This window comes from Theropithecus gelada, chromosome 12, assembly GCF_003255815.1.
Source record: "Theropithecus gelada isolate Dixy chromosome 12, Tgel_1.0, whole genome shotgun sequence".
In the NCBI taxonomy this organism is placed as follows: domain Eukaryota; kingdom Metazoa; phylum Chordata; class Mammalia; order Primates; family Cercopithecidae; genus Theropithecus; species Theropithecus gelada.
The window spans coordinates 106,849,363-106,873,874 of NC_037680.1; the positions used below are offsets into that span (position 1 = coordinate 106,849,363).

The 24,512-nt window shown below is 39.5% G+C and overlaps 1 protein-coding gene across 1 annotated transcript in view; it reads right to left on the reverse strand.

The window, feature by feature from the left end:
• SP110 (SP110 nuclear body protein) overlaps positions 1 to 24,512 on the reverse strand; it is a 49,259-nt gene that overhangs the window by 13,631 nt on the left and 11,116 nt on the right. Inside the window, 5 exon segments of the mRNA XM_025404055.1 lie at positions 1,558 to 1,626; positions 3,983 to 4,131; positions 16,000 to 16,081; positions 17,692 to 17,841; positions 23,480 to 23,548. Coding sequence (XP_025259840.1) covers positions 1,558 to 1,626; positions 3,983 to 4,131; positions 16,000 to 16,081; positions 17,692 to 17,841; positions 23,480 to 23,548 — 519 coding nt within the window.

Here is a 24,512-nt window from a genome sequence, read left to right on the forward strand (position 1 = left end):
GCAGCACTACTCACAATAGCAAAGACATGGGCTCAACCTAAATATCCATCAATTATAGACTGGGTAAAGAATATGTGGTACATATACACCATGGAATATTATGCAGCCATAAAAAGGAACAAGGTCATGTTCTTTGCAGGGGCATGATTAGAGCTTGCAGCCATTATTCTCAGCAAACTAATGCAGGAACAGAAAACTAAACACCGCATGTTCTCACTTATAAGTGGGAGTTAAACAATGAGAACACGCGGATACAGGGAGGGGAACAGCACACACTGGGGCCTGTCAGGGGAGCAGGAGGGAGAGCACCAGGATAAATAGCTAATGCATGTTGGGCTTAATACCTATGGGATGGGTTGATAGGTGCAGCAAACCACCATGGCACACATTTACCTATGTAACAAACCTGTACATGTATCCCAGAACTTAATTTTTTTTAAAGAAAAGGTGAGGTCTGAGGGTGTATAGCAAGGAAAGGGAGGAGGATAAGGGGATTAGCTTTAGGGTTGGGGGGGTGAGTGGGGAGGCCCATGTGAGGAGGTACTGAGCAGGAACGAAGTAGCAGCATTCAGTATCTGATGACCTATGCTGTGAGGAATCAGGCTGATGTGACCCTAGAGACATGGGTAGGGGTGGTTTATGGGTGTTGGTGACATCCTGTGTCTTGAGTTGCATGCTGGGTATGTGGGTGCTTTTTCTGTGTGTGTGAATCCATCAAGCTGTACTCTTAGGCTACATGCATTTTCTGCAAGCACATCTACCAGTGCTACTCAATGCTCCAACCTACGACGGGACAGGGGCTTGATCAGAATCAATGCACTGCTGTTGCCACTGAGGAGTCTAGCTATGAAAACAGTGTGCTTAGCATCACAGTTGGTTTACAAGCTCCTTATTCTCGTAGACCTGCAACCAACATGCTTGTCAATGACACCAGTCTGGGGTTCTCACCTTGCGTAGCACCGACTATACTTCGATAATGAATGAAAAGGGCCAAAGTGGCTGGAGACTAAAAAAGGAAGAGAGGGTGACAAGAAATGACGCTGAAAAAGTGAGGTATAAAAGCAGAAGAAAAATAAATGCAAGAAGAGGAATGGGAGGGAGAGGACAAAGATGCAGAGAGGCTGGAGGGACAGAGAGGCTGAAGCAAGCCCAGGGTCCCAACCAACACAGGAAAAGGAACGAGAACACTGTCAGGCTGTGCTTGAATAAGGGTTTCCTTTAATTCCTAGAATGGAAGACATAGAAGTTTATTTTAGAACTTGACTTAAAGGTTTAGTGATCATCCTTAATCATTTTTGGGTCTTTGTACAGCTCTGTGTTAAAGAATCCTTCCAAGTATGGAAATAGCCACCGTGCACAAGTGGGTGGGTTGTTAGGCTGGCAGCACTCCTGATGCACCCAATTCAGCTGGTACCCATGAGGGTGGAGAACAACTTCGGAGGAGAAGGACAAGGACGGTGGAAGAAGGGAGAGAGAAGGAGACAGCGGGTGGAGCCTGCAGCAGAGGCCAGGGCTCTGGGGAACCCAAGAGGGAGGCGCTGTGGCTTGCTTGCTTACTTCTTCAGTGAATATTTTTCTGAAATTTCCTTTCTGAACTTGAACAGATATCTTTTTCCTTTTTCTTTTCTAAAAACAGAATAATCACTTATAGCTACAAACGTAGATTTATAAGACTCATATGTTAACAATCTTAAAGTATTTTTTCCTGTTTTTCTACCAGTTTGGAGAGACAAGTTACATATGAGTCCTTATGAAAGGACTTCCTTGCAGCATTGACTAAGGAAATACAGCAAGCTCATGTTAAAAGACAGAAAAACTAAAAATACTACAGAAGCCAAATTTCCACGAATCAATATATATCAATACATTTACTACAAATACTAGAATAAAGGGATGTACAGGAGTCCCCCCCTTATCCACAGGCCATATGTTTCAAGCCCTCCAGTGGATACCTGAAACCATGGGTAGTGGACACCCCTGCAGATACTATGATTCTTCAATCAAGATTCTTCATAACCAAGACAGCTACTAAGTGATTGATGGGTGCGCTGCGTATACAGTAAGACACACTGGATCAAGAGAGGATTCACATCCCCGAGTGGGATACAGCAGGATGGTGCAAGACCGTCACGCTACTCAGAACAGCACATAATTTTTAACTTATAAATTGTTTATTTCTGGAACTTTCCATTTAAGATTTTCAAACTGCAGTTGACTCCAGGTAACTGAAATCATGGAACAAAAAACTGCTTATAAAGGGGGGCTACTGTACGGCCTTGTAAATATCACATAGGAAGGGCTTTTTAAGGAGGAAGTAATGGGCATAAAGCAGTGGTTAACACTGGGTGACTCTGCTCTCAGGGATATCTGGCAATGTTTGGAAATCATTTTGTTTGTCAGGACTGGGAAGCAGGTGCTACTGGCATCTAATGGGTAGAGGCCAGAGATGTTGCTAAACATCCGATGACACACAGGACAGCCTCCGAAGCGAAGAATTATTCAGTCCAAAATGTCAATAATGCCAAGATTGAGAAACTCTGGCATAAACCATACTGCTAAAGGTAAACTGATTTGTCTAGCTAACTAAGCAGATGGCTCCACAACCAAAAGCTTCTTAAGTTCAAAGACAGAAACAAAATTAGAAAAACTGCAATAATTATAACAAAGGGTTAATCTCCCTAACTGATTAAACAAAAAATGGCCATTCCTATAGAAAAATGGGCAAATTCAAACAGATGACCCTCAAAAGAAAAAATTCCAATGTCAAATTTATTTAAAAAACAGGTAAATTGGTAAAGATAGGCTAGGTAATGCTGTGGTAATTCACAATCCTCCAGATCTCAGTGTTTTATTACAGGTGTCAGCAAACTATGGTCTAAGGGCCAAATTGGCCTACTGCCTGTTTATGTAAATAAAGTTTTATTGGAATATAGCCACACCCATTTCTCTATGTATTTGCCTCTGGCTGCTGTCACGCTACAAAGGCAGAGTCAAGTACGTGCATCTTCTGGTCCTTTTTGGAAAAAAATTGCCAAGCTCTGGTTTACAATGACAAAGGTTTACTTCTCTCTCATGCTGTTTGTTCATCATAAATTAGATGAGGCTCAGCCCTACATCACTGACACTCAAGGCTCCTGCAGACAGAGCAGCCTCTGTCTAGAACATTCCTGGTCTTGGGCAGACAGAAAGGAGACAAAGGGGCTTTTAAAGCCTTGGCCTGAAAGTGGCTCTCTAACTTGGGTCCACATTTCTTTGGCTAAGTTATCACGTGGGCATTCCTGAGTCCACAGGGCAGGGCTGTGGACTTCTGAGGAGGTGGGGCACTGGAACACTGGAGAACTGTAATATAACCTACCACAGCATGTTCGATCACCTGCCTAGTGCAAAGAAATTCAAAGGGAAACACCAGTGGAATATCACTCTTCACCTTTGGCAGTCATCATAGACACATCTTGTTATTTCTAGTGTTGGAGAAAATGGAGGGAAAAGGTGTCTGTATGATGTTAAAGGGAGTATAAACAGATACTTTAGGCGATTTGACAACAAATATGTCCTAATTTAAAAATGCAGACTTGACCAAGCAACTTCACTTCTAGAAATGAAACATTAAAAAATAATCTTGCAAATGTGTCCACTCTGAGGATTGGTGCCACTTCCAAGACTGGGTTGGCCAGAACCAGAAAGGAGTCTCCCAAACTCAAGAGAGTGGTGGCGACTCTAATAATAGAAATGAAAACAGCAGACACTGGGGAGTGGTCATGTAAATCCACATGGCAAAGCCAAGGTGAACTGCACCCAGAGAACAGTTCTTCCAACAACCACTGTCACATCAACAGATCCATGCTCTGTCTTCATGTCCCTCTTGTCTGTACATCTCCCTCCTTCTACTATTGACTTTACATATCTATCTGACCCTGTACATGCTCCAGGAGACCCTTATACATTGAGCTATTCAAATAGCAGATTTCATCATTAGTCTTACCTTTTGATCTGGACTTCTGGGCACATTCAGTTCTTGCCTTTTGGATGCTCATCATGACCTTTGAGTTCCAGGTTGAGTCGTCTATCCTTCCAGTCACCATATCCACCACTTGGAGCTTCTCTTTGATGCCATGCCCAGGTGAGGTTGCCATTGGACCAAACAGATTTGTGAATAGTTTAGTGAGCTCCCTTCTCATGTTCCCAGCCCCTACCCTTTCAGGAGTTATCTTGTAATTTCTCCATAATTCTCTCTTCTCTTGTGTGTATCTTTCTTCTCCCCCAGACTCACAATACTTCAATTTCTCTTTTTCAAGTCCTCATTTTGTTTAGTAATTATAGGTATATCAGTTAGAATGCAAGTTCCACTAGTGTAGGGATTTGTGTCTGTCTTTCTCACTGCTGAGTTCTCAGGACCTAGGACAGATACCTGGCCCACACCTTATACTCCATTGCTGAATGAATGTTTAATAGGCACTCAATTTTTGAAAATATTAAATGTATGTTTTTTTTAGTTTGTTTTTATTTCAATAGCTTTTGGGGTACAAGTGGTTTTTGGTTACATGGATGAATTATATAATGGTGAAGTCTGAGACTTTAGTGCACTCTTCATCTGAGTAGTGTACATTGTACCCAATACATAGTTTTTTATTCCTCTTCTTCCCTCCCCTTTCTGAGTCTCCATAATCCATTATATCACTCTGTATGTTTTTGAGCACTAATATCTTAGCTCCCACTTATAAGTGAGAACATACAGTATTTGGTTTTCCATTCCATTTCCTCACTCAGAATAATGGCCTCCAGCTCCATTTAAGTTGCTGCCAAAGACATTATTTCATTCTTTTTTATGGCTGAGTAGTACACCATGGTGTATATATACTACATATTCTTTACACATTCGTTGGTCAATGGGCACTCAGGTTGGTTCCGTATCTTTACAATTGTGAATTATGTAGCAATAAACATGTGTGCAGGTGTCTTCTTGATATAATGATTTATTTTCCTTTGGGTTGATACCTAGTAGTGGGGTTGCTAGATTGAATGGTAGTTCTACTTTTAGTTCTTTAAGAAATCTCCATACTGTTTTCCATAGAGGTTGTACTAATTTGCACTCCCACCAGCAGTGTATAAACATTCCCTTTTCACCACATCCTTGTCAACATTTTTTTTTTTTTTTTTGTCTTTTTAATAGTGGTCATTCTTGCAGGAGTAAGGTGGTATCTCATTGCGGTTTTAATCTGCATTTCCTTGATGATTAGTGATGCTGAGCATTTTTTCGGATTTTTTTGGCCATTCGTACATCTTTTGAAATATGTCTATTTATGTCATTTGCCCACTTTTTGATGGGATTTTTTTTTTCCTGTAATGTTTGAGTTTCTTGTAGATTCTGGATATTAGTTCTTTGTTGGATGCATAATTTGCAAATATTTTCTCCCATCCTATGGGTTGTCTGTTTACTCTGATGATTATTTCCTTTCCTACCAAGAAGTTTTTCAGTTTAATTTAAGTCCCATTTATTTATTTTTGTTTCTGTTGCATTTGCTTTTGGGGTCTCAGTCATGCATTCTTTGCTTAGGTCAATGTCCAGAAGTTTTTCCTAGGTTTTCTTTTTTTTTTTTTTTTTTTGAGACGGAGTCTTGCTCTGTCACCCAGGCTGGAGTGCAGTGGCCGGATCTCGGCTCACTGCAAGCTCCGCCTCCCGGGTTCATGCCATTCTCCTGCCTCAGCCTCCCGAGTAGCTGGGACTACAGGCACCCGCCACCTCGCCCGGCTAGTTTTTTGTAATTTTTAGTAGAGATGGGGTTTCACCGTGTTAGCCAGGATGGTCTCGATCTCCTGACCTCGTGATCCGCCCGTCTCGGCCTCCCAAAGTGCTGGGATTACAGGCTTGAGCCACCGCGCCCGGCCTTTCCTAGGTTTTCTTACAGAATTTTTCTGGTTTCAGGTCTTAGGTTTAAATTTTTGATCCATCTTGAGTTGATTTTTGTGTCAGGTGAGAAATAGGGATCCAGTTTCATTCTTCTACATGTGGCTAGCCAGTTTTCCCAGCACCATTTATTAAATAGGGTGTCATTTCCCCAATTTATGTTTTTGTATGCTTTGTCACAGATCAGTTGGTTGTATTTGGCTTTATTTCTGAGTTCTCTATTCTATTTCATTGGTCTGTGTATCACTTTTATAACAGTATCATGCTGTTTTGGTAACTATATCCTTGTAGTATCATTTTAAATCTGGTAATGTGATGCATCCTGATTTGTTCTTTTTTGCTTAGGACTGTTTTGGCTATGCAGGCTCTTTTTTGGTTCCACATGAATTTTAAGATTATTTTTTCTAATTCTGTGAAAAATGATGTTGGTATTTTGATAAGAATTGCATTCAATCTGTAGATTGCCTTGGGCAGTATGATCATTTTCATATTGATTCTTCCAATCCATGAGCATGGGATATGTTTCTATATGTTTGTGTCATCTATGATTTCTTTCAGCAGTGTTTTTAAGTTCTCCCTGTAGAGATCTTTCATCTCTTTGGATAAGTATATTCCTAGGTATTTTGTTTTATTTTGTTGAAGTTGTTGTGAAAGGGATTGAGTTCTTGATTTGATTCTCAGCTTGGTTGCTGTTGGTGTATAGCAGTGCTAATTTCTGCATATTTGATTTAGTAACCTGAGACTTTACTAAATTCATTTATCAAATCTAGGAGTCTTCTGAAGGAGTCTTTAGAGTTTTCTAGGTATATGATCATATCATTAATGAATAGCGATACTTCGACTTCTTTTCCAATTTGGATGTCATTTCTTTCTTTCTCTTGCCTAATTGTTCTGGCTAGGACTTCTAGTACTATGTTGAATAGAAGTGATGAAAGTGGGCATCCTTGTCTTGTTCCAGTTCTCAGGGGGAATGCTTTAGGCTTTTTCCCATTTAGTATCACATTGACTGTGGGTTTGCCATATATGACTTTTATAATTTTGAGGTAAGCCCCTTCTATGCCTAGTTTGTTGAGGATCTTTATCTAAAGGAATGCTGGATTTTATCAAATGTTTTTTCTGCATCTATTGAAATGATCTATGGTTCTAAATTCTGTTTTTGTGATGCGCCACATTTGTTGACTTGCATGTATTAAACCATCCCTAAATCCCTGGGATTAAATCCACTTGATCATTGTGTATTATATTTTTGATGGGCTGCTGGATTCAGTTAGCTAGTATTTTGTTGAGGATTTTTGCAACTACGTTCATCAGGGATACTGGTCTGTTGTTTCTTTATCATGTCCTTTCCTGGTTTTGATATCAGGGTGACACTGGCTTCACAGAATGAGTTAGGGGATTCCCTCTTAACCTTTTGGAATCGTTTCAGTAGTATTGGCACCAATTCTTCTTTAAATGTCTGGTAGAATTCAGCTGTGAGTGCATCTGGCTCTGGGCTTTTTGTTGTTGTTGGCATTTTAAAAATTACTGATTCAATCTCACTGCTTCTTATTGGTTGTTCATGGTTTCTATTTATTCCTGATTTAATCTAGGAGGGATGTATGTTTCCAGGAATTTATTCATTTCCTTTAGATCTTTCTAGTTTTGTGCATAGAGGTGCTCGCAGTAGTCTTGAATGATCTTTTGTATTTCTCTGATGTCAGTTGTAATGTCTCCCGTTTCATTTCTACTTTGAGTTTATATGAAACTTCTCTCTTCTTTTTTTGGTTATTCTAGCCAATGTTCTATCCATTTTATTTATCTTTTCAAAGAACCAGCTTTTTGTTTCATTGATCTTTTTTATTTTTTGTGTCAACTTTATTTGGTTCTGCTTTCATCTTTCTTTTTTTCTGCTAGCTTTGGGTTTCTCTAGTTCCTTGAGACGTGACATTAGGTTGTCAGTTTGTGATCTTTCAGAATTTTTGATGTAGGCATTTAGTGCTATAAACTTTCCTCTTAAAAGCAGTGCTTTTGCTGTATCCTAGAGGTTTTGTTAATTTATGTCACTGTTACCATTCATTTCAAATAATTTTTAAATTTCCATCTTAATTTCAGTGTTAACCCACAAATCATTCAGGAGCAGGTTATTTAATTTCCATTTATTTGTATGGTTTTGAAAGTTCCTTTTGGAGTTGATTTCTAGTTTTATTTCACTGTGGTCTGAGGAGATACTTGATGTAATTCCAATATTTTTCTTCCAAAAACCACCCCCAAAAACGGGATACATGTGCAAAATGTGCAGGTTTGTTACATAAGTATACATGTGTCATGGTGGTTTGCTACACTTATTGACCCCCTCTAAGTTCCCTCCCCTCACCCCCCACCCCCTAACAGGCCCTGGTGTGTGTTGTTCCCCTCTCTGTGTCCATTTGGTCTCAATGATCAACTCCCACTTATGAGTGTGAACATGTGGTATTTGGTTTTGTGTTCCTGTGTTAGTTTGCTAAGGATGATGGCTTCAAGCTTCACCCATGTACCTGCAAAGGACATGATCTCATTACTTTTCATGGCTGCATAGTATTCTATGGTGTACATGTACCACATTTTCTTTATCCAGTCTATCATTGATGGGCATTTCGGTTGGTTCCATGCCTTTGCTATTGTAAATACTGATGCACTAAACGCACACGCTCATGTGTCTTTATAAAAGAATAATTTATATTCCTTTGGGTATATACCCAGTAATGAGACTGCTGGGTCAAATGGTATATCTGGTTCCAGATCCTTGAGGAATTACCATACTGTCTTCCACAATGATTGAACAAATTCACATTCCCACCAACAGTGTAAAAGCATTCTTATTTCTCCATGGCCTCAACAGCATCTATTGTTTCCTGGTCTCTTAATAATTGCCATTCTGAGTGGCATGAGATGGTATCTCATTGTGGTTTTGATTTGCATTTCTCTGATGATCAGTGATGTTGAGTTTTTTTTCCATATGTTTGTTGGCCATGTAAATGTCTTCTTTTGAGAAGTGTCTGTTCATATCCTTTGCCTACTTTTCGATGGGGTTGTTTTTTTTTCTTGTAAATAGGTTTAAGTTCCTTGTAAATTCTGGATATTAAACCTTTGTCAGATGGGTGAATTGCAAAATTTTTCTCCCATTCTGTAGGTTGCCTATTCACTCTAATGCTAGTTTCTTTTGCTTTGCAGAAGCTCTTTAGTTTAATCAGATCCCATTTGTCAATTTTGGCTTTTCTTACAATTGCTTTTGGTGTTTTTGTCATGAAGACTTTGCCCACACCTATGTCTTGAATGGTATTGCCTTGGTTTTCTTCTAGGATTTTTATGGTTTTGGGTTTTACATTTACATCTTTAATTCATCTTGAGTTAATTTTTGTATAAGGTATGAGGAAGGGGTCCAGTTTCAATTTTCTGCATATGGCTAGCCTGTTTTCCCGGCATTATTTATTAAATGGGGAATCCTTTTGTCATTGCTTGTTTTTGTCAGGTTTGTCGAAGATCAGATGGTTGTAGATGTGTGGTGTTATTTCTGAGGTCTCTGTTCTGCTCCATTGGTCTAAATGTCTGCTTTGGTACCAGTACCATGCTGTTTTGGTTACTTTAGCCTTGTCATATAGTTTGAAGTCAGGTAGTGTGATGCCTCCAGCTTTGTTCTTTTTCCTTAGGATTGTCTTGGCTATATGGAATCTTCTTTGATTCCATATTGAATTTAAAACAGTTTTTTCTAATTCTGTGATGAATGTAGAGACAACATTCCAGAATTTCTGGGACACAGCTAAAGCAGTGTTAAGAGGGAAACTTATAGTACTAAATGCCCACGTCAGAAAGCTAGAAAGATCTCAAATTGACACCCTAACAGCACAATTAAAAGAGCTAGAGGCTGGGTGTGGTGGCTTATGCCTGTAATCCCAGCACTTTGGGAGGCCAAGGCAGGTGGATCACCTGAGGTTGGGAGTTCGAGACCCACCTGACCAATATGGAGAAACCCCATCTCTACTAAAAATACAAAATTAGCTGGGTGTGGTGGCGCATGCCTGTAATCCCAGCTACTCAGGAGGCTGAGGCAGGAGAATCTCTTGAACCCAGGAGGTGGAGGTTGCAGTGAGCCAAGATTGCGCCATTGCACTCCAGCCTGGACAACAAGAGTGAAACTCCATTAAAAAATAAAAATAAAAATAAAAAGAGCTAAAAAAAAAAAAGAGAGGCAAGAGCAAACTCATCCAAAAGTCAGCAGAAAGCAAGAAATAGCTAAGATCAGAGAAGAATTGAAGGAGATAGAGACATGAAAAACTCCCCTCAAAAAATCAATGAATCCAGGAGCTGGTTTTTTGAAAAAATTAACAAAATAGACCATTAGCCAGATTAATAAAGAAGAAGAGAGAGAAGAATCAAATAGACACAATAAGAATGATAAAGGGGATATAATCACTGGTCCCACAGAAATACAAACTACCATCAGAGAATACTATAAACACCTCTACACAAATAAACTAGAAAATCTAGAAGAAATGGATAAATTTCTGGACTCATACACCCTACCACGACTAGACCAGGAAGAAGTTGAATCCCTGAATAGACCAATAACAGCTCTGAAATTGAGGCATTACTTAATAGCCTACCAACCAAAAAAAGCCCAGGACCGACAGATTCATAGATGAATTTTTTTGTTTCTTATTCTGTAACTAACACAGTTTGTGCCCTGGAGTAGACACATGCATTCAGGCATGCAAGCAAAAATAAAAATAAAAATAAAAATTCTACCAGAAATACAAAGAGGAGCTGGTACCACTCCTTCTGAAACTATTACAAACAATTGAAAAGGAGGGACTCCTCCTTAACTCATTTTATGAAGCCAGCATCATTCTGATACCAAAACTGGGAAGAGACAAAAAAAGAAAATTTCAGCGCAATATCCCTGATGAATATCAATACAAAAGTCCTCAATAAAATACCGGCAAGCCGAATCCAGCAGCACATCAAAAAACTTATCCACCTTGATCAAGTCAGTTTCATCTCTGGGATGCAAGACTGCTTCAGCATATGCAAATCAATAAATGTAATCCATCACACAAAGAGAATCAAAGATAAAAACCACATAATTATCTTGATAGATGCAGAAAAGACCTTTGATAAAATTCAACATCCCTTCATGTTAAAAACCCTCAAAAAACTAGGTATTGATGGAACATATTTCAAAATAATAAGAGCTATTTATGACAAACCCATAGCCATATCATATTGAATGGGTAAGAGCTGGAAGCATTCCCTTTGAAAACCAGTACAAGACAAGGATGCCCTCTCTCACCACTCCTATTCAACATAGTATTAGAAGTTCTGGCCAGGGTAATCAGGCAAGAGAAAGATACAAAGGCTATTCAAACAGGAAGAGAGAAAGTCAAGTTGTCTCTGTTTGCAGATGACATGATTATATATTTAGAAAACTCCATCATCTCAGCCCAAAAACTTCTTGAACTGATAAGTAACTTCAGCAAAGTCTCAGGATACAAAAATAAAAGTGTAAGTATCACAAGCATTCCTTTACACCAACAAAAGGCAAGCAGAGTGCCATATCATGATGAACTCCCATTAACAATTACCACAAATAGAATAAAATAGCTAGGAATATAGCTAACAGAGGATGTGAAGGACCTCTTCAAGAAGAACTACAAACCACTGCTCAAGGAAATAAGAGAGGACACAAACAAATGGAAAAACATTCCATCTTCATGGATAAGAAGAATCAATATCTTGAAAATGGCCATACTGCCCAAAGTAATTTATAGATTCAATGCTATTCCCATCAAACTATAATTTCAATTTATAAAAATTTACTGAGACTTGTTTTGTGGCCTATCATATGGTTTGTCTTGGAGAATGTTCCCTGTGCTGATGAGAAGAATGTAATCTTCTGTAAATATTTATTAGGTCTATTTGTTCTAGAGTGTAGTTTACATCTATTGTTTCTTTGTTGACTTTCTGTCTCAATGATCTCTCTGGTGCTGACAGTGGAATATTGAAGTTCCCCACTATTATTGTGTTGTTGTCTATCTCTTTTCTTAGGTCTAGTGGTAAATGTCTTATGAATCTGGGAACTCTAGTGTTAGCTACATATAAATTTAGGATTGTAATATCTTCCTGTTGGATTGATGCTTTTTTCATTATATAGTGACCTTCTGTTTGGTTTTTTTTTTTTTTTTTTTTTTTTTTTACTGTTGTTGCTTTAAAGTCTGTTTTATCTAAGAAAAGTTACTCCTGTTTGCTTTGGTTTCCATTTGCATGGAATATCTTTTTTCACCCTTATATCTTGAATTTATATGGGTCCTTATGTGTTAAGTGAGTCTCTTGAAGATAGTAGATACTCGGTTTGTGATTTTGTATCCATTCTGCCAATCTGTATCTTTTAAGTGGAGCATTTAGGCCCATTTATGTTAAACATTAATATCAAGATGTGAGGTACTGTTTCAGTCATCATGTTAATTGTTACCTACACACTCTGTTTTCTTCATTGTGTTATTTATAGACCTTGTGAATTTTATGCTTTCAAGAGTTTGTATTTTGGTGCATATCAATCTTTTGTTTCAAGATTTAGAACTCGTTTTGGCATTTCTTATAAAGCTGGTCTGGTAGTGACAAATTCTCTCAGCATTTGTTTGTCTAAACATGACTTTATTTCTCCTTCATTCATAAAACTTAGTTTTGCCAGACACAAAATTCTTGGCTGAGAGTTATTTATTTTGTTTAAGGAGACTAAAGATAAGACTCCAATCCCTTCTAGCTTGTAAAGTTTCTGCTGAGGAAGTATATATTTTTCATCCTTGCAAATAGTAAAGATTTCCCTGACTATTATTACATCAATAGGTTTCAGGTGCAGGGAAGATGCTGGCTAGAACTGAGAAGCCATGCTCAGTTAAGGCCATTTTGGCAAGCTTAGACAAAATCTTGAAGCACAGTATTTGTTGGGAGCAACAATTTATAAACTCCAAAAATTACCTGTACCTATCAAAAGAAAACTTTGGAGGTCTGAATGTCAAGTTTTCCTATAAGTCATTGGTAGTAAACACTCAGAAAATGACAGAGAGTATGTTTCATCCAGCCTAGGGAGGCAGTGGGGTGGGGAACCAGGAAGAAGAGGCCAGGGAGGAGAAGGCCAAGCAGGCAGATATGACTTTCCTTCCAGGCCAAACCCCAAGATTGAGGGATGCTGGGAACAAGCAGAAAAATTAGAGGGATTTCCAAAGCAGTGAGCCTCGTGTCCTAATTCATGTTTGGCAGCTGGGACAAGATTCCTTCCCAGGCTGGCTCCCATAAAGGCACAGAATCCAAGAGAATCCCCACTGACTGGCACATCTCAGGCCCTTTGTAAATAATTTTGAGTAAAAGAACAAAGAAAAAGGGGTCAGGTGCAGTGGCTCACACCTGTATCCCAGAACTTTGGGAGGCTAGGGCAAGAGGATCACTTGAGGCCAGGATTTCAAGACCAGCCTGGGCAACATAGCAAGACCTTGTCTCTACAAAAAATTTACAAAATAAATTTTAAAAAAATAAGAAGGGAAAAAGTAAGGAACAGGGAAAGGGAAGAGGGAGAGAATACAGTGGAGAAAAAGAAAAGTGGGATGAAGCAGAGTAACCAGAAAAATGAAGCTTTTTTGTTTCTTATTCTGCAAGTAATGCAGTTTGTGCACTGGAATAGAAACATGCATGTAGACATGCAAGCAAGCATGGGTTGGCTGAGGTAGTTCTGAACACTCTATGACTCCAAATCTAATCCCAGTTTGGAACTGAAAGTCTGAATCTTGCTTGGGGATTTAGGTTTCTTGTACCTATTCTTCTGGGCTCTGACCCTAGACAGGAAACAATCCTAATCTCAAAATTGTCTGATGTCTCGTGTCCACCTCAACCCCATTCCCTCCCTATAATAAGAGAAAAGAAGGCTAGGTATAAACCAGGTTGGTGTTAGGTTCTCTCTTCCTTTGTGGGGGAGTCTACTCATGGGGTGGCCTAGGGGACAAGGTTGGGGCTGGCTGTGCTCCAGGCACAACTGAGTGGCCATGTGGCTGGAGAGAAGGTCATGCCAGCTGGTCAGGTGAAGGCCTTGATAAACACCAAGAGAGTAGCCACTTCACTTTTCTTGCTTACCTCTTGGGAGTTTTTTTTTCTGTTTTCTTTTTGAACTTGACTGGCCATATTCTTTTCTCCTTTCTTCTAAAAAAGAAAAAAGTCCCACATCTTTTATGGCTACAAATATTGATCTACAAACCTGCAATGTCAATACTTCTCTAAGTAATTTTTTTCCTGTTTTCCCATCACTTTGAGAATGCAAGAAAACCATGTGACCTATGTGAAAAAAGTACTCCATTTTACCTGGAAATTGAATTTGGGGATTGAATGAAGATGGATCAGAAATATACTAGAGAACTAACATTTAAAATATGTCATTAAAATTTTTTGGGGGGACAGAATCTTGTTCTGTTATGCAGGCCAGAGTACAGTGGCATAATCTCAGCTCACTCCCATCTCCGCTTCCTGGGTTCAAGTGATTCTCACACCTCAGCCTCCTGAGTAGCTGGCATAACAGGTATGTACCCCCAGGCTAATTTTTGTATTTTTAATAGAGACAGGGTTTCACCGTGTTGGCCAGGCTGGTCTTGAACTCCTGGCCTCAAGTGATCCTCCTGCCTCAGCCTCCCAAGGTGCTGGGATTACAGGCATGAGCCACTGTGCTGAGCCAGCAACATAATCCTAATGGTTACAGCACACTGCTTTTAGAAAAGTCCAGGAACTTTTCTATGTTGAAAAAAAGTTAAATCATGATTTTAAAAAGTATAAGGCTTTTTCTGGCTTGGATATCTTTTATGGCCTAGAATGGCGTAATAACAGTAAGGTAACATCGATCCACACCACAGAGACCAAATAGTTTCTTCTTTATGCTTATGCTCTGTCCTGGGAGATTTTCCCAAAGACAGTTTATTTCTGTTATCCACAGGATCTTGGAAGTAATGAGAAAGTAATTTTTGAATAAGCAGTTTTCTATTTTGGGTTATAGTGAATTGACAAAGGTTTGACAGTATTCTTTCTGCCCCTTCCTTTCTATGGAGAATGATGGCTCCTGAAAAGAGTTCCTGGGGACCAGGATGTTAATCCTGTGGCAGCCAGCCCTTACCCAGGCGATCTTGAAAAAACCCACTAATCCTTTCCATGTCTCAATTTCCTCATCTGTTAAATTAGAATAAGTCATTCAATATTCTCCAAGGGTGGTTGTGAGAATAAAATAAAATTATCTATGAGAAAAGTTGAAATACTACTATATAAGCCAGTGCAATATAGGAGAAACTGTTAAAAATGATCATTTAGATTCTAAGGTGGTAAAATTTAATCAATTTTCCTGACAATAATTAGATATTTGTTGTTTGAAAATCACATTTGTCATGTGAGAGTTCTGTGATTTTTGTGACAATGACCACATCACCAGCAAACAGAAGAATATCCAGCTGTTTTCTCCCCTCTAAGGATAGTGGTATCGACTTACTCCAGAAATGTGAATAATGGTAGTGATGGTGAGGGGTGAATTAACAGGCACAATTTTACCAGCATGTGCCCACAACTCCACCAGTTACACAAGCCCAGTCATAGTGTTACGTGTGTGTTTGTAATGAGTTTTTCGCTTCTCAATTTTCCCAGAAAGGCCACATGAGAAATACGGAGATTGGAATTCTAGCTTGATCCAGGGGTTGGATCAAGCTGTACTTTGGACAAGCTGTACTTTCAGTACAGTACCAGGAATATACTTAGGACACTCATTCTCAGTAATGTTGATACTGATGCCAAGAGCAGAAAAACTCATTCTTGAGTGTTGAGAAAAATCTTATAAAGTGCAGATATACACACATACATATGGATACATTACATATAAAGGACATACATTTGTAGTAGTAAAACATCATGGGAAGGGTCTTGATTAAGAAAAAAAAATCCAGAAGGGCTTTCTAGCACAGTGATAATGAAAAAGAAGTTAAGAAATATTGCCTTAGTGTAAAACAGCTCTGAATTTAGATTCCTGGTGACTGTACTCTGAGACTAGTGATCTCCAAGTTTTACCTTGTGTGACCCTTGATGGTGTGCTAGGCGTCTTCTGGGACCTCTTTCCTTCATTCATTTTTGAAGTGTCATCAGTGATCTCTGGAAAACAAAAGATCTTAGTAAATGCCCCTTGGGAAGCTCTATGGAGAATCTCCCAGAGACCCAGGAAGGCCCTTGCACACTTTGAAGTTGAGTGTCCTGGAGGCTCCAGGTCTTACCCTCCTAAGAATGTATCTACCAAGAGATTTGGTGCCGCTCATGACACTGTGCCTGTCTGCCACTCGGGGGAGGAGCAGACCACAGTTGGTTAGCAGTGATTACTCTACCAATGAAGACGTCCACAATGGGGTAGAGCTATCTGAACCCTTTGGCCAGAGTCTCTCAAAGTAAGGTCTGTGAGACCCTAGAGGGTCCCTCAAACCTTTTCAGAAAATTTGCAAGGTCAGAATTGTTTTCATAATAAGATGTTCTCCGCCTTTTTCACTATTTCAACCTTTGTACAGATTGAGCAAGAGCAATGGCAGATAAAACTGCTGGTGCCTTAGGACACATCAAAGCAGTGTCCCCAAACCTCAGCAGGAATCACTGCATCCTTCATTGCCACCTGCTCACTGTACCCAAAAATAAAAATAAAAGCAAGATTCACTTGAGAATGTTCGTGGTAAGCCAGTAAAAATTATTAATTTTATTAAATTTCTACCCTTGAGTACATATCTTACATCTTAATATTCTATGTGAAAACCTGAAGAGCACATATAAAGCATTTCTATTGCATCCTGAAGTACCACAGTGGCCTCAAGAAAACACTTGTGTGATTGAGTTACAAGCTCATTGTATAATTCCAAATGTACATTTTCCAAACGGCTGTACTATTACGAAATTTTGCATTAGTAGAAGGTCCATTCAAAATGCAAGATGGATTAATGTATTTTATGGTAACAGAGTATGAAGTTAATTGATATGGTTCAAATTTTACATTACAACTAATGTTTAAGAAACTACCACTTGTTGAGTGTTGGTGTAGTATTAAAGATGAATATCCACAGATATCTCAAAGACTATTAAATTACTTCACCCTTTTAAACTAGATATCTGTGTGAGGCCAGATTTTCTTTCTATCCTTCAATCAAGGCAACATATTACAAATGAATGCAGAAACAGTTATAGGGATCCAGCTGTCTTTTTATAAAGCTCACTCACAATCAAAGATATTTGCACAAACATAAAATGATGTCACTCTTTTCACTAATTTTTTTTGGTTTTAGAAAATATATTTATTTTTCATAAAATAACATTATTTATGTTAACAGGCAATTGGTTTATTATTGTTACTTTTACATTAATATTTTAAAATTATTAGTTTTAATTTCTAATAAGGTACACGTAGATAGATATAAACAACATGAACAGAAGCTCTTTAGGGTCCTCAATAATTTTTGAGAGCATAAAGGAGTCCTGAGACCAAAAAATTTGACAGCTGCTGCCCCAGGCCACAGCTGTCCCTGTGAACATGTCTGTTTCTTCCACAAAAACTTTTCAGATGCAAGAGATGCTTGCTTTCTTTGTCTCTCTTGTCATATCCTATCTTCATTCTCTGTACTTTTTCCTCTTTCTATTGACTTTACATATCTACTTAACCCTGTACCTGCTTCAGGACAGACCCTCCCACACTGAGCCATTCAAATGGCAGATTCCATCATCAGTCTTACCCTCTGATCTGGAGTTTCGGGCACATTCAGCTCTCGCCTTTTGGACCCTTGTCACTACTGTGGAGTTCCAAGTTGAGTCATCTTTCTTTTGAGGAACCTGATCCACCACTTTGAGCTTCTTTTGGATTCCATGTCTAGGTGAGGCTGCATCTGGACCAAATAATGACTTGTTAGTAGTTTAAATTGGGGTCTTCAGTGAGCCTCCTACTGTCCCAATCAGTGACTTCCTTTCTCATGCTCCCAACTCCCACCCTTTCAGATCTCTGTACTCCTGTACTTCACTTTTCTCCTGCTATTTCTCTATAATTATATCCTTCCTCTTCTTCTTCTTCTTTTTTTTTTTTTTTTTTTGAGACAGAGTCTCACACTGTCACTCAGGCTGGAGTGCAGTGGCGCGATCTTGGCTCACAGCATGCTCCGCCTCCCAGGTTCATGCCATTCTCCTGCCTCAGCCTCCCAAGTATCTGGGACTACATGTGCCCACTACCACGCTTGGCTAATTTTTTGTGTTTTTAGTAGAGATGGGGTTTCACCGTGTTAGCCAGGATGGTCTCAATCTCCTGAGCTCGTGATTCGCCCACCTTGGCCTCCCAAAATCTTGGGATTACAGGCATGAGCCACCGCACCCGGCCTATATCCTTCTTCTTACATGTACCTTTCTTTGTTTCCCCAAATTACCATCTGCTTTCACTCCTGGTATGACCTGTTGCAATCAACTAGATAAATCTCCGGAAATCCTAGAGCTTATTTCCTGATTTTCGTTGTGTTGACCACACCACAAGGTGGCCACACAGTCTGGTCTAGGTGGAGAGGAAGTATCTTACAAAGTACCTCTCCAGGTTCCCCAGGGCCCATGTATGGTACAGGAGATTTCCAAAAGTTTCTAGGTGCCTTCAGTGGGCAAAGTGCAAGGTATTAAAAAACCTGAGAGGCAAGGACCCTGCCAAGAAGGCGGCTACCATGAGGGAGAGATGGAAGGTGAGGCTGAGACCCAGAGGAGGTGCAATGCCAGAGGATGCAGAGGTGAGTTTGCTTCATTGTGGAAAGAGAACACAATTTTCACTGGCTGCTGACTTTAGAAGCGGATCCCACAGGATGACCACTGTCCTGTTGAACAAGAACGTTTCTCTGCAGGTTAGAAAGGACACAGACTGTGCAGCCACCCCTCCCACATGCAAGTACCGTGATATCCGCAGGCCACTTCCGGAGGAAAAGGCATGGGTGAACCCTTAAGATGAGGCGGAACCGGAAGCCCAGTGGGACGCAGGGCTGGCGGGAAGTTCAAACACGGAAATTACTGAAAATTTATCCAGAAGGGGTGGGGCAGCCTGATAGAGCCTAAAACTTGCCTTTCATTGTCAAGTTTAGGTTTTTTCTCTGCATAATTAAAGGAGTGTTTCAGAGATGAGAACACTTACAGAAAATACGAGAGTGTTGTATGTATATTTTCAGCACTACTATGTATTTTTTTCTCTTACAATTTTGAAACATCTTTTTATGTGTTTTATTTTTTAAAAAATAAAGCTGATTAATTAAATGTAAAATAATATGACTCTTAAAAATATCTCTGTTGGGCTGCGGGCAGGGAGGAATGGAGAGTTGTTTAATGGGTACAGGTTTTAGTTTTACAAGATAAAAGAGTCCTGGAGATGGATGGTGGCGATGGTTGCACAACATTGCGAATGTATTTTAATACCATTGAACTATGCACCTAAAAATGGTTGAGATGATAAATTTTATGTCATACGTATTTTACCCTAATAAAATATTGGAAAATTGGAAAAAAGAAAATTTAAAGCACATCATCTGTCACATTTAAAATAAAATGGTTCCTTTAAAAAAACCTGAAAAAATTCATTTAAATACCGTATGAAGAAAGGCAAATCTGGAAGAGGCTGGCATCCCTTTGGTAGCTTGGCAGAGAGGTGTCAAAAGGTCAGAGTTACCTCAACAGAACTGACCATCTGACACCATCCCCCGACTCCAGAGGTTTCCCCTCTCTAACAAAGTCACTTCTCTGACCAGGGAGTGTTCATAATTGTATGGTTGCATAGACATTCCCTATCTCCCTAATCCTATAATGTGTAGAGCATTGTGGCAGTGGGCATCTTAGTACTGGGCTGTTGGCCATGGGGTGTGCAGACTACCTATGTCTGCCCTAAATGTGGGATAATAAGAATTTGGAGAATTGTATTGGAAATTTCCCTCCAATAACCTTTAGTTTGTGTCTACACCATGTGGTGCCCATAGTGTCTATGACCCCTTTTCATAACACAATAATAAACTCATAAACTATCCTTTGTCAGATCATTACTCAAATTTTGGGTTACAGAAAATATGGTTTCTTTCATTTGTTTTTCATTTAAAAAATAATAGCTCATTTGTGCCAGGACATTACCATCTAGCCTAGAAGAGACACATTATATAAGTAATTACAACAGAGTATTTGGAATCTTCCAAAAGAGCCAGTGCTGGGTACCGTAGAAACTGTGGGATCAGCTTGGCTAATTTAGGGGTCAGAGTATGCATTCCTAAGATAGACATAAGCCAACACCACTGATGAAAAGAAGATAACTACACATTTATGGAGAGTAGCGTAGGTTCAGAATATAGCATCCAAAAAGAATAGCACACGCCAAGGATCAAAGGGAAGAGAAATGAAATGGGAGGAAATGAAAGTTCAGAGTGGTTGACTGGAGTTTTAAGTGGAAAGAGATATATTAATATTTGGAGGGTAAGGCATGGGTTAGACTGGAGAGAGCTTTAACAATCACATTAAGTGAACACTACCCTAAGGGCAATAGGAGACCATGGACAAGATTTAAGCATGGAAATAAACTAATCAGATTTTAATGTAGAAAAAAAGAGGGTGAACCAACAGATCTTGTCAATATGCTAATAGAGTTCAGTTAGTCATGGATGACTAAGGTTTTTGCTTGGCACCTGGGTAGATCAGGTTCCTCATTTCAAGTTAAATAAACTACAAAAGGCTCCCAAGGGCCTGTGAAACCCTACATAATCTGATTCTTGTCTACTTTTTCACTTTCTACCCCCTTCTTTCTTCATCATTGCCAACAACACTGGTCGTTCCTCTCTGCCTCAGGTTCTTTGCACTTTTGAGTCCCTCTGCCTGGACTATCCAATCCAAAGTGACTCCCACCCCAAACTGCAAGTCACTATTGTAACCCTATCCATTATTTTCTTCCATCCTGCATCACTACTTGAAATTATCTTGTTTATGTGCTTTCTAGTTTACATTCTTTCTCTCCCCCAGCCAGGATGTATAAGCTCCATGAGCTTTCCCCTTTCTTTTTTGCTCACTTTCTTGCTTTCTCTCTTTAAAATAAAAACTGTCTTCAGCTTTCAGAATGGGTATATACAGTTAGTGCTCACTGCATATTTGTTGAATAAATGCCTGAATGGTACTTAGAAGACTAGGTTTTTAGTGAAGAAGATGAATTTAATTTCAGGTATATTGAGACTGTAGGGTCAATGGGAGACTTGCAAACAAAGATGCCCAGTGTGCAGCTGGCTATGTGTTTCTTGAAGACAAACCTGAGTTGAAGATGTAGACTTGGGAGCCGTCAGTGTAAAGGTGGTAATTGAAGTTGTGAGAGTGTTTGACAAAGCTCAGGAGTGTGAGTTGAATAACCTGATCAGTTTACACTAAACCAAGGAGGCCCATAGAGAACACACACAACATGGTGAGAGGCCATTGACTAATAAGTAGAATGGGGGAGAAAGCAGTTTGTTTCTCCTTCCTGCCCAGGAAGGTCACTTACTTTTCATAGAATGGAATCATTTCTGTAAAGTATCTTAAAAGGACACCAGCCCTGTGATTTTGGACACTGGGATCATACTAAGGGTAAACTAAGTCAGGGAAAAGGAGCTTTAAGCCACTGGCTTAGGTTGCCATCTATTGCTTTGTTTCCCTTTATAGCTAGAGTTGTCTACATATGTTATCGCCTCCCATTCATTATCCTCCCCAGACAACTGGCTCCTGCCTCCATCACCAAAATTTTTCTTAAATTTTCCAGTGATTCTTTCTGACCAAACTCAAGGCCCTGTTCTCTGAATTTATCTTAGTCTTTCAGTATAGTCAACCATTCCCTCTTGGCTTGCTAATATGTTCTTTCTTGGTGCGCCTGTCTTGACTGGTGTCATTCCCTCAGTCTGCCTTGCTAGATTCCTCTTCCACTGGGATTTCTGAGAGCAGGGCTAGGTCTGTAGTTCTCTTTTCTTCTCCCATAGATCAGAATACCTTTATTTTACTGATAACTCATAAATATAAATATATATATTTATATTTATATATATATCTGGTCCAGATATATATATATATATGGATGCAGATGATATATATCTGCAGATGATATATATATATATATATACACACACACTCATATATATATATGGACCAGACTTTTTCCATGAATGCCAAATTGCCGTATTTGTGGAGAATATAACTTCCTGATTTCTCAGTGTTCCTGTAAAAAGCCCTAGCCCTCAAGACATAGAAATGTATACAATATAAATATAGGAAATACTTGCTTTCACTTCCCCAGAAACATTGTACTCTTCACATACCACGAGAATTAGAGCTATAGCTCTTTTTCTAGTTAATTGCTCTGATCTAAAGGGATAATAAAACTTCTCTTATCTCCTGAGATGTCCAGATGGGTTTACCCAGGACTAGCTTCCTAGGTTAAATCCTAAAGTACCAGGAAAACTGGAGTGGTCTTTCCCTAGGTATCTGTATATCACAAGGGATAAAGCCCAGAACTTGGAGACATCTTTAGGTCATAAAAGTCAGCAACACCTGGAGTTTCTCTGGCCTTTGCAAAGATGCATTTAAATTCCAAAGGTTAGGATGGGGACCTTGGGAATCAGGATCTTTTCCATTTTATCTCAAAGCAGCAAAGTTTTTTCTTCTCCTTTCAGGAGGAAAGGATGATGGCTGTCCCTCTCATGTATCTACACAGAAAATCCATCATTTCTATATCCCTTATATATGAGTTACAGTCTATTTTGAATAGAAAGATTCCATTAGCTTTCTTAGCATTGCCTTTTGGTTTGTGTATGGGAGACAGACACTGCAGTGTTGCTCTGGCTGATGAGCTGGTTGTGAATATCAGTAAAGAATTGTTTTCCCTGGCCCAAATACCTTGTGTTCCTGCAGCACTCATATATATATATATATATATATATATATAAGGACATACCAATGCAAGTGGAGTAACATCTCAGACCCTTTACAGTTCTTGACAAAACACACATCTATGCACAGCTGCGTAGATGGCCAGCAGAAACCTCTAAAGGAACAGGTCAAAAATTGAACTCTAAAAGTTATCCCCCCAATATATTTACATCTTCCCTCAGCAATGGGAATTAGCACTTACTCATTTAAGCCAGAAATTGAAGAATGGGCCTGGATTTTTCTCTCTTTCTCATCTGTAGCTACTATGTCAAATCCTGTCAACAATACCTGCAAAACTGATCTTCAATTGGCATTCTTTTCTGCATCTCCACTGTCAGATCTGAATCCAAGCCACTAAGAACTCTCATGGCATCTGCCCCAAAACGGCTGTCCTGTCTCCATTCTTTCCCAGCTCCAACTCATTCTTTACACTGTAGCAAAATTGAGCTTGGATTGTGTCACTTCACTGACTAAATCTCTTCAATGGCTTCCCATTGCATTTAGAATAAAATTCAATCCTCCACAGCTTGACCTATAAGCCCTGCATGAGCTGTTTCCAGCCTCCAGCTTTCTCTTGTACTCTCGTCTTACCTCTTGGGAGGCTTTTTTTCTTATGTTTCCTTTTTGGAGTTGACCAGACACATCTTTTTCTTTTCTTTCCTAAAAAGAAAGGATAATGTTTTATAGTTACAAACATTGATCTCCCAATCTTATATGTCAGTGATATTCAGCTTTTACTTTTGGCCTTCAAACCACATTGCTAGGAGGTCACTGGTGACCTTAGGTGATGCTACTTCAGGGAATAATACGGGAAGATGGACTCTAAAATGACAGAGGAAAAGGAGAAATGAAGAAATGGAGACAGGGAGTTTAGGTAACTCACTTCTAGAAGTTTGGTTGTGAAATGAAAGAGAGCTATGGAAGTAGTTGAAGTGAGATGAGAATCAAGATAAAGCATTTTTTTAATGAGCTATGATACATGTAATTATTGTCTGAATGCAGACTCTTGTGTGAGAGATACTGCTGTAAGGAATACTTGAGAGAGAAGGGATCATGGATACTACAAGATGAGGTGGAAGGATTGTCTTAGAAGAGAAGGAGGGAACTCAGAGAGGAGGAAGACAGATATAGTTAGGGTTTGCAGGGCCAGCAGCACAAATAAGGGGATTCTCATCTGATATCTGCTTATGGTGCAGGAGGGAAAGTCATTGATTGGGCAAAAAGCAGGAGGTGAGGGGGTCAGAGGTTTGAAAAATAGGGCTTGAGGTTTGAAAGGATTATTGCAGGAAGTAGCATTGTCACACAGTAAGGAGAGATGATTTGTGCTGGAACCATGAAGACCAGTGAGTGTACTCTGCCCTGCTGTGGAACTCTCTCCAGCACTGCTGGCTTTCAGAGGCAGTGTACAGGAAGTCAGATGCAGTGTACAGGAAGTCGGATGCAGTGTACAGGAAGTAGGTAAGTAGGGTCTTCCAAGACTTGCCAGAGAGTTCCAGGAAAAGGCAGAGAGGAAAGGCAGATTTAAGACAATGGCAATAGATTACTGAAATGATGACTCTTGGACTGTGAATTAGTGTCAATGTTAAAAAGCTGGGCAACAAAGAAAAGCAGATGATGGCTTGGA